Source organism: Syngnathus floridae, chromosome 5 (genome assembly GCF_059516105.1).
Source record: "Syngnathus floridae isolate MCC-2025c chromosome 5, RoL_Sflo_1.0, whole genome shotgun sequence".
Lineage (NCBI taxonomy): Eukaryota > Metazoa > Chordata > Actinopteri > Syngnathiformes > Syngnathidae > Syngnathus > Syngnathus floridae.
The window spans coordinates 10,419,403-10,429,603 of NC_142417.1; the positions used below are offsets into that span (position 1 = coordinate 10,419,403).

A 10,201-nucleotide genomic window follows, 5' to 3' on the forward strand; every position below is an offset into this window, starting at 1 on the left:
GGTTTAGAGCTAGGGTGAGAGCTAGGGTTAGGGTTAGAGCTAGGGTTAGGGCTAGGTTAGGGTTAGAGCTAGGGTTAGGGTTAGAGCTATGTTTAGGGCAAGGGTTAGGGTAGGGTTGGAGTTAGAGCTAGGGTTAGGGCTAGGGTTAGAGCTAGGGTTAGGGTTAGGGATAGAGCTAGGGTTAGAGCTAGGGTTAGGGCTAGGGTTAGGGTAGGGTTAGAGCTAGGGTTAGAGCTAGGGTTAGGGCTAGGGTTAGGGTTTGAGCTAGGGTGAGAGCTAGGGTGAGGGCTAGGGTTAGGGTTAGGTTTAGAGCTAGGGTTAGAGCTAGGGTTAGGGTTTGAGCTAGGGTTAGGGTTAGAGCTAGGGTTAGAGTTAGAGCTAGGGTTAGGGCTAGGGTTAGGGTTTGAGCTAGGGTTAGAGCTAGGGTTAGGGTTTGAGCTAGGGTTAGAGCTAGGGTTAGGGCTAGGGTTAGGGTAGGGTTAGGGTTAGAGCTAGGGTTAGGGTTTGAGCTAGGGTTAGAGCTAGGGTTAGGGCTAGGGTAGGGTTAGAGCTAGGGTTAGAGCTAGGGTTAGAGCTAGGGTTAGAGCTAGGGTTAGGGTTTGAGCTAGGGTTAGGGTTTGAGCTAGGGTTAGATTTAGAGCTAGGGTTAGGGTTAGAGCTAGGGTTAGGGTTTGAGCTAGGGTTAGAGCTAGGGTTAGGGCTAGGGTTAGGGTAGGGTTAGAGCTAGGTTTAGAGCTAGGGTTAGGGCTAGGGTTAGGGTTTGAGCTAGGGTTAGGTTTAGAGCTAGGGTGAGAGCTAGGGTTAGGGTTAGAGCTAGAGTTAGGGCTAGGTTAGGGTTAGAGCTAGGGTTAGGGTTAGAGCTATGTTTAGGGCAAGGGTTAGGGTAGGGTTGGAGTTAGAGCTAGGGTTAGGGCTAGGGTTAGAGCTAGGGTTAGGGTTAGGGATAGAGCTAGGGTTAGAGCTAGGGTTAGGGCTAGGGTTAGGGTAGGGTTAGAGCTAGGGTTAGAGCTAGGGTTAGGGCTAGGGTTAGGGTTTGAGCTAGGGTTAGGGTTAGAGCTAGGGTTAGAGTTAGAGCTAGGGTTAGGGCTAGGGTTAGGGTTTGAGCTAGGGTTAGAGCTAGGGTTAGGGTTTGAGCTAGGGTTAGAGCTAGGGTTAGGGCTAGGGTTAGGGTAGGGTTAGGGTTAGAGCTAGGGTTAGGGTTTGAGCTAGGGTTAGAGCTAGGGTTAGGGCTAGGGTAGGGTTAGAGCTAGGGTTAGAGCTAGGGTTAGAGCTAGGGTTAGGGTTTGAGCTAGGGTTAGGGTTTGAGCTAGGGTTAGATTTAGAGCTAGGGTTAGGGTTAGAGCTAGGGTTAGGGTTTGAGCTAGGGTTAGAGCTAGGGTTAGGGCTAGGGTTAGGGTAGGGTTAGAGCTAGGTTTAGAGCTAGGGTTAGGGCTAGGGTTAGGGTTTGAGCTAGGGTTAGGTTTAGAGCTAGGGTGAGAGCTAGGGTTAGGGTTAGAGCTAGGGTTAGGGCTAGGTTAGGGTTAGAGCTAGGGTTAGGGTTAGAGCTATGTTTAGGGCAAGGGTTAGGGTAGGGTTGGAGTTAGAGCTAGGGTTAGGGCTAGGGTTAGAGCTAGGGTTAGGGTTAGGGATAGAGCTAGGGTTAGAGCTAGGGTTAGGGCTAGGGTTAGGGTAGGGTTAGAGCTAGGGTTAGAGCTAGGGTTAGGGCTAGGGTTAGGGTTTGAGCTAGGGTGAGAGCTAGGGTGAGGGCTAGGGTTAGGGTTAGGTTTAGAGCTAGGGTTAGAGCTAGGGTTAGGGTTTGAGCTAGGGTTAGGGTTAGAGCTAGGGTTAGAGTTAGAGCTAGGGTTAGGGTTTGAGCTAGGGTTAGAGCTAGGGTTAGGGTTTGAGCTAGGGTTAGAGCTAGGGTTAGGGCTAGGGTTAGGGTAGGGTTAGGGTTAGAGCTAGGGTTAGGGTTTGAGCTAGGGTTAGAGCTAGGGTTAGGGCTAGGGTAGGGTTAGAGCTAGGGTTAGAGCTAGGGTTAGGGTTTGAGCTAGGGTTAGGGTTTGAGCTAGGGTTAGATTTAGCGCTAGGGTTAGGGTTAGAGCTAGGGTTAGGGTTAGAGCTAGGGTTAGGGTTAGAGCTAGGGTTAGGGCTAGGGTTAGGGTAGGGTTAGAGCTAGGGTTAGAGCTAGGGTTAGGGCTAGGGTTAGGGTTTGAGCTAGGGTTAGGTTTAGAGCTAGGGTGAGAGCTAGGGTTAGGGTTAGAGCTAGGGTTAGGGCTAGGTTAGGGTTAGAGCTAGGGTTAGGGTTAGAGCTATGTTTAGGGCAAGGGTTAGGGTAGGGTTGGAGTTAGAGCTAGGGTTAGGGCTAGGGTTAGAGCTAGGGTTAGGGTTAGGGATAGAGCTAGGGTTAGAGCTAGGGTTAGGGCTAGGGTTAGGGTAGGGTTAGAGCTAGGGTTAGAGCTAGGGTTAGGGCTAGGGTTAGGGTTTGAGCTAGGGTTAGGGCTAGGGTAGGGTTAGAGCTAGGGTTAGGGTTAGAGCTAGGGCTAGGGTTAGGGTAGGGTTGGAGCTAGGTTAGCTAGCTAGGGTTAGCCCTAGCTCTAACCCTAGCTCAAACCCTAACCCTAGCTCAAACCCTAACCCTAGCTCAAAACCTAACCCTAGCTCAAACCCTAACCCTAACCCTAGCTCAAACCCTAACCCTAGCTCAAACCCTAACCCTAGCTCTAAACCTAACCCTAGCTCAAACCCTAACCCTAGCTCTAACCCTAACCCTACCCTATCTCTAACCCTAACCCTACCCTAACCCTACCCTAACCCTAGCCCTAACCCTAGCGCTAACTCTAACCCTAGCTCCAACCCTACCCTAACCCTTGCCCTAAACCTAGCTCTAACCCTAACCCTAGCCCTAACCCTAGCCCTAACCCTAGCTCTAACCCTAACCCTAGCTCTAACACTAGCTCTAAACCTAACCCTAGCTCAAACCCTAACCCTAGCCCTAACCCTAGCTCTAACCCTACCCTAGCCCTAACCCTTACCCTAGCTCAAACCCTAACCCTAGCTCAAACCCTAACCCTAGCTCTAACCCTAGCTCTAAACTTAACCCTAGCTCAAACCCTAACCCTAGCCCTAACCCTAGCTCTAACGCTTTAGAGCTAGGGTTAGGGTTAGAGCTAGGGTTAGAGCTAGGGCTAACCCTAGCTCTAACCCTAACCCTAGCTCTATCCCTAACCCTAGCTCTAAACCTAACCCTAGCTCTAACCCTAGCTCTGACCCTAGCTCTAACCCTAACCCTACCCTAACCCTAGCCCTAACCCTAGCTCTAACCCTAGCTCAAACCCTAACCCTAGCTCTATCCCTAACCCTAGCTCTAACCCTAACCCTACCCTAACCCTAGCCCTAACCCTAGCACTAACTCTAACCCTAGCTCTAACCCTAACCCTAGCTCCAACCCTACCCTAACCCTTGCCCTAAACCTAGCTCTAACCCTAACCCTAGCTCTAACACTAACCTAGCCCTAACCCTAGCTCTAACCCTAACCCTAGCTCTAACCCTAGCTCTAAACCTAACCCTAGCTCAAACCCTAACCCTAGCCCTAACCCTAGCTCTAACCCTAGCTCTAACCCTACCCTAACCCTAGCCCTAACCCTAGCTCTAACCCTAGCTCGAAACCTAACCCTAGCTCAAACCCTAACCCTAGCCCTAACCCTAGCTCTAACGCTTTAGAGCTAGGGTTAGGGTTAGAGCTAGGGTTAGGGTTTGAGCTAGGGTTAGCCCTAGCTCTAACCCTAGCCCTAACCCTAGCTCTAACCCTAGCTCTAAACCTAACCCTAGCTCAAACCCTAACCCTAGCCCTATCCCTAGCTCTAACCCTAACCCTACCCTAACCCTACCCTAACCCTAGCCCTAACCCTAGCTCTAACCCTAGCTCTAACCCTAACCCCAGCTCTAACCCTAACCCTAGCTCTAACCCTAACCCTACCCTAACCCTAGCCCTAACCCTAGCTCTAACCCTAGCTCTAACCCTAACCCCAGCTCTAACCCTAACCCTAGCTCTAACCCTAACCCTAATCCTACCTCTAACCCTAGCTCTAAACCTAATTTTAGCCCTAACCATAACTTTAAACTAGCTCTAAGGAAGTGTATGGTTATATGGTTACAACTGTGTTGCAAATTTTCTATGATAAAAGTTTTTTGATCCCACTGAATTTCGAACCCGGGTCGCTGGGGTGAAAGCCCAGAGCACTAACCACTATCCTATGGAAGCCTTACTCTCAGTGTATGGAACATGTGTGGTTTTATGGAGCAGCTCACAAGCGACTAGATCAGTGAAGACTCCACAGCAGACAGTCATGACAACAATGACGTTGTGTACACGAACACCTAGCAAAGTACAATTTAAAATGACACTTTTTAATTGGCGAATAAAGAAACAAGGAATAAAACACCAGACAAGTTTTAACATAAATGTTTATCAAAAATAATAATATTAAAAGCAAATTTCAAACCAGCAATCTAACCCTAACCCTAGCTCAAACCCTAACCCTAGCTCTAACCCTAGCTCTAAACCTAACCCTAACCCTAGCCCTCACCCTAGCTCTCACCCTAGCTCAAACCCTAACCCTAGCTCTAACCCTAACCCTAGCTCTAACCCTAACCCTAATCCTACCTCTAACCCTAGCTCTAAACCTAATTTTATTCCTAACCCTAACTTTAAACCTAACCCTAGCTCTAAGGAAGTGTATGGTTATATGGTTACACGAGCAACTGTGTTGCAAATTTTTTACTATAAAATTTTTTTTGGTCCCACTGAATTTCGAACCCGGGTTGCTGGGGTGAAAGCCCAGAGGACTAGCCACTACCCTATGGAAGCTTTACTCTCAGTGTATGGAACATGTATGGTTTTATGGAGCAGCTCACAAGCGACCAGATCAGTGAAGACTCCACAGCAGACAGTCATGACAACACGTTGTGTACACGAACACCTAGCAAAGTACAATTTAAAATGACACTTTTTAATTGGCGAATAAAGAAACAAGGAATAAAACACCAGACAAGTTTTAACATAAATGTTTATCAAAAATAATAATATTAAAAGCAAATTTCAAACCAGCAATCTAATGTGAAATTGCAATAGATATATTGGATAACAATATTTAGGCGTATATATACACGTTATTTAAAAACGACTATATGTGTTATAGTACGATACAAGTGTTTACCAGCTCAGTGGCCTAAGAGGAGAGTGTCCGCCCTGTGATTGGGAGGTTGTGGGTTCAAACCCCTGCCGAGTCATACCAGTGACTATAACAATGATACCCATTTCTTCCCTGCTTGGCACTCAGTGTAAGGGGTTGAAATGGGGCCCCCCCTGCTGCTCACGATCATTGGGACTTTTGGCACACCTCATTCAAATGATCAGTTCATCCTCACGTTCTGCAGGAGCCTGATCATTGAATCAGGTGTGTTTAACGAGGGAAACTTGGAAAACATGGAGGAATGCGGCCCTCGAGGACTGGACTTGGACACCCCTGACCTAAGGGATACTCACCCAATGGGTTTATGTGAGCGGTGAAAATCTTTGAGCACTCTTTCTACATCTTGGTGCAGCTTGCAGTCTTTGCCATCCTTCACAAAAGAGGACCTCAAGAATACAAAGCCGCATTAGACTTCATCTCCTCCATCCTGTCTGTTTTAACTCATCACTGCTCCTCACAGATTTTTGATGACCCCGTGACCTCCAGGGAAGATGACAGCATCAAAGGCGTTGACATCCAGCTTGGACAGATCGTGCATTTGCATCATTTCTTCGTTATGGCAGAAGCGAGAAGACTCCACCATCATGTTACTGTGCAAAAGCCAAACATGACAGAAAAAAATGCGACCAGGGCAACTCAAACTGGACTCCACATGTGAGACGTACCGGTTTTCTCCAGAAGCAGGCTGCTTCTTCATGTGGTCCATGACATGGGTCTGCTGCTGATTAGGAGCAAACATCTGGAAGCGAGCGCCGTTGCGACTCAGATGGTACATGGTGCTGAGGGCACATGTGGGAGGTGAAAAATGAACTGGGTGGTGAAAAATGAAACACAACCAGTGATACTCACTAGGCGCCCTCGTGGACATCAGTCCCGTCCAACCAACCACATCCTGAGAACACCTGTAAACAGTGGTGACAAAAGTACTTGTGCTCCGTAAGTTTTTATTGATTTGTGTCACTTACCACGGCAACATTGGCGTTCCCCCAATGGCCTTGGTTACCATGATGGGCAAAAGCGGCGGGCTGTTGACCGAGAACAGCCAATGTTTGTTTGCACAGAATAGCTCGGCTCGCTAGCATGATTTAGCCTTATCCAAGATAGAACCACTGAATTCCACAGAGTCTGAAAGACCTTTCGATGTTGGGAAGATTGCATTTCCTGTCTCAGGCCGTGTATATATGACCAGAGTCCAGAGTGTGACGTCAGCAAGTAAGCTGCATTTTCTGAGAAGATTGATGACCGTTTCACCTTGCCCTGGCCGGTTTGCTTCCTCCCTTGTTTGTTTGTCTCATCAACTTAAATCAACTGGGCCTGGTGCCATTTTTGAGCTTTGGGTACCACGTGCAATATCATAGAAGCATTGACATGCATGTAAAGGAGACAATTTCAAAAGCAAATTCCATAAAGTCTTCAAGTCTGCAAATGATACTACACTGATTGGTCACTGTAAGTTGTTCAATTTCTTCGCAATACATTGGATTTCATGCCGCATAGCGAAGCTGTATGTCCCTTTAAGATGATTAAGTTGTAGGCTAAGGCTCTTACTTGGAGTAACACCATTTACAAAGTTGAATCGTCAACGTCTAGACTGGCCAACACAGAAATATCTCAGTGAGTCGGGGACGTCAAACTCAATATATTACAACTTCAGAATGTACTGTTACTGTATGTAGGTACATCGTGACAGACTAGTATAGACAATGTAGCCTATTTCGCACAAAAAAATACATGTATCATTTTACACATTTTACAGCATGCACTATGTATGATCTTATGCGGGTACGTGACATTTGGAGCCCATGGCGACGAGCAAACTTGGGGTTTCCTGCCAGCATGTTTGTGGTTCTTTATCCACAGGAAGTGAAAAACATTCTCTCAGCTCTGTTGGGTTGAGAACAGGCCAGTAGCTACTCTATTTGACAATGTCAGTAGGCCTAATATTTTGTTTTGCAAGTTAGGAATGACATAGAGGACAAACATAGTATCTTAATTTTACAATTTTTAGTTAATTTCTTTGAAAAAAAATGCTTTTAGTTTGGGTTTGCTGTTCCGTAGTTATGTGCCATCCTTGAATTTATTTTTTTTCCAAGGTGATCCCACTGTTAAAAAAATTTAAATGAATGAATAAATAAATGAATAGAATCTTATTATATAGGATCAAATAGTTCTGGACGTATTTATGTACTGTGTAAGTGCATGCACAACTTGTGGCGGTAGTCTCACTTTTGTAGTTGTAAATGCCAAAACACAAAAGACAAGCAGTTCTGTTGTATTCTTACTACTTTTTTTTCTTTTAATTTATAAACAATATTTACAAAGTGAACATATAATCCAAAATTCAGGAATAAAAATCATAAACTGAGCCAAACAAGAAAGCACACAACCAAATTGGATAACCACACTACCGTAATCACAATTTGAATCCTTTTCGCATTGGTGTCATGAGAAGGTTGTAATATTAGCACACCAAAATTCTCACATAAACAGAAACACTACTGGTTCATACAGTACAAATCAAGTTGTATTTAAACAAATTATATACAAAGGACATGGCAACACCAACTAATGCAGTGAGGTTTTGGTTGAACGTTAATCTTTTATAGCGAAATGGTTTCCTTAATTTTCAACTGTGGCTGATATTATCCCTCCTTCCCTTCTAACAAAAAAACATTCTTTCTTGTGTCATCTCAAGCAGAGAATGTGACCATGTAAGACTAAACCAGCGACAAGATACACATCTAACTAATCAATAAATAAAGGGCTGTTTGTTTCTTTATAGAAAAGAAATGTCCAAAAATGCCTCAAGTGTTTTCCTGTACTTTTGATATATCAGTAACCAAAGCACATATATTTTGCTAAAACAAGCAAAAAATAATGCTCAAAGCGCCACCCTGAACCCACTAAGAGCCAATCAACTAGTGGTCAAAAGCCAGCTTTGAGTGTAATAACTAGCACTGATCAGGCTACTTGATCAATGACTTCATCAGCCATGTTGACTTGGCATTCTGCTTTAGATGAAGAAGCAAGTCCTACAAGCCATTTACATGCAAATCAACATATTAGAAAGCAAGACTCATTTCTTGGCGCTCATACACTCAAGCGCTTGTCAGTCGTTGAGTGCGTGCAATTGCACGCACCGCATTTAACTATTAAGAGTATTTGCAAATATTGCCATCTGTCTGCGAGCATGTTGATTCAACGAGCAAAGGACGGGGTGGCCTGTCAGGGCGTGTACGCGGGCGGAGGCTGAAACTGGTTGCTGATGTCATACTCAATGGGGAATGTTTCACTGCTGTCCTCCATTTCGGAGAGCAGTTCCAAAGCCTGCTCCTCCTCCTCAGTGGGGTAGTGGCGCAGGAGGTTGGCGGCCGTGGCGAGGATGGAGGCCCCGCCGGCCCCCGCCACCAGGTAGAAGCTGATGGCAAATGTGACGTATACGAGGGAGCCGTGGTTTTTTTTGTGCTGTTGCTGCAGAGACAAGATGAGCTCTGAAGCCCAGTAGCAGAACCCTATGACAGTGGCACACTGCAGCACTATGAGGAAAGAACACAGGAAAATGAGACAAATCTTTCCGGGAATTAATGTTGCACTATGAGTCTAAACAGCATGGAAACTATACTTGGTGATCAATAATCTTAAAGTTAAATCTGGCAGGACTATCAAAATGATCACTGTTGGTATTTTAATTTTGGGCCATGGTATTCTTTATAGGCATAGATACTTTAAGCAGGTATTGTATCAAAGTCAGAATTTTGATTCCAGGAAGTGGATATTGTGAGGAAGGCTGACCTGTGAGGATATGTGCAAAGGCATATCTCCGTGTGATCTTAAGGGCAGGGTACTTAGGTCCAAACACATCTAAGAGGAATGCAGTCAGGCTGCAAAAGATGCCCAGGAAACAGAATGCTGCGATCACTCGAAGCAACAATATGGTCTGCGGGTTTATGCAGTAATCTGAAAAGACAAGACAGAACAACTCTTCATTTCACAATTCTCACTGTCTCCGAGCAAGTGCAGAGGTCGAGTCCTCACCGTCCAGGAGCTTGGGGTCAATGTAGCCCAGGACATCTGCCACCCCAAGCTCTTGTCTGGGGCATATACCTCCATGAATACGGAGCCAGGCAGGTTCTGCCAGAGATGTGCACAGAGCGGTTATGGAAAGGGCTCCGGGCAGAGCCGAGACCAGACTCCGCTCAGGTGTCTTGGGCAAAGTGCTTCCCCCTCTCCTTCTCCGGCCTCCGGGAACGGCCGAACCCGGCGGGGCATACATGCTCGTCTGGTCCTTAGATGTTGGTTGGTTTTCCCCTTGTCTTAATGACTCCGCTCCTAAGAGCACCCTTGGCAACACCGAACGCGTATCGGATAAACAGAAGAAAAAAAAATGTTTTGTCCACAGCGGTCCCAAACCGCCCCCAAATACTTCGGTTTATCGGGGGAATAAATTGCCGACAAACGATGAACAGATCGCCTTCGGGCCTGTTAGCTCTGTTATTAGCGTCTACAGCTAGCTCAACGATAACGTCAAATAGCGACGAATATTTGACCAAATAAGAAGTAAATACACAGAAAGACACTGACTGTAGATTTTTCAGTCAAGCCAAATAACTGTCCTGGTTGAAATGATAACGATTGCGATTAAAAAAATAAACCAAAGGACAAACAAAACAAAAGGAAACCTACAAGGGTTCCTGTAAATTTATTGACTTCCTTGTTTCACGACATTCTCCTTCACCGCCGCTTCAACAGGATTTCAGGCATATAGCATTCAGTGCTGACCTCTAAAGGTGAATAGTAAAATGACATGTGTAACTTTACGTTGGATTCCTCATATAAATTAACCAATCAACATTTCAATATTACACAGTGTGCTATATACATAAATGCCATAAATATCACACAATTCCAGCAAAGACGGGTTCCTCCCTTCTTCCACAGGACTATTTTTTATGCATGTATAACTCACATAT

At 45.8% G+C, this 10,201-nt stretch overlaps 2 protein-coding genes across 2 annotated transcripts; both read right to left on the bottom strand.

Annotated features, from left to right (window-relative positions):
• Positions 1-5,101: 5,101 nt before the first annotated feature.
• Positions 5,102-6,367, bottom strand: gatd3l (glutamine amidotransferase class 1 domain containing 3, like). Its single transcript, XM_088377066.1, has 5 exons — positions 6,197-6,367; positions 6,081-6,133; positions 5,897-6,010; positions 5,690-5,821; positions 5,102-5,617 (listed from the first exon to the last, which is right to left on the bottom strand). The coding sequence occupies exons 1-5, from the start codon at positions 6,311-6,313 to the stop codon at positions 5,521-5,523; spliced, it is 513 nt and encodes a 170-aa protein (XP_088233192.1). The 5' UTR covers positions 6,314-6,367; the 3' UTR covers positions 5,102-5,520.
• A 1,129-nt stretch (positions 6,368-7,496) lies between these two features.
• tmem127 (transmembrane protein 127) lies at positions 7,497-9,966 on the bottom strand. Its single transcript, XM_088377064.1, has 3 exons — positions 9,267-9,966; positions 9,024-9,188; positions 7,497-8,767 (listed from the first exon to the last, which is right to left on the bottom strand). Exons 1-3 carry the CDS (start codon positions 9,502-9,504, stop codon positions 8,457-8,459), a joined length of 714 nt encoding a protein of 237 aa, XP_088233190.1. The 5' UTR covers positions 9,505-9,966; the 3' UTR covers positions 7,497-8,456.
• Positions 9,967-10,201: the final 235 nt, after the last annotated feature.

Bases quoted from the DNA above. Each gene is read 5' to 3' on its own strand.
- tmem127 (XM_088377064.1), bottom strand. From the start codon at position 9,504: ATGTATGCCCCGCCGGGTTCGGCCGTTCCCGGAGGCCGGAGAAGGAGA. The intron at 9,189-9,266 runs GTGAGGACTCGA...TTGTCTTTTCAG, and splicing joins TGACCCCAAGCTCCTGGACG to ATTACTGCATAAACCCGCAG. The intron at 8,768-9,023 runs GTCAGCCTTCCT...CTTTCCTCATAG, and splicing joins CTTTGCACATATCCTCACAG to TGCTGCAGTGTGCCACTGTC.
- gatd3l (XM_088377066.1), bottom strand. From the start codon at position 6,313: ATGCTAGCGAGCCGAGCTATTCTGTGCAAACAAACATTGGCTGTTCTC. The intron at 6,134-6,196 runs GTAAGTGACACA...CACTGTTTACAG, and splicing joins GGAACGCCAATGTTGCCGTG to GTGTTCTCAGGATGTGGTTG. The intron at 5,618-5,689 runs GTGAGGAGCAGT...TGTATTCTTGAG, and splicing joins CACGGGGTCATCAAAAATCT to GTCCTCTTTTGTGAAGGATG.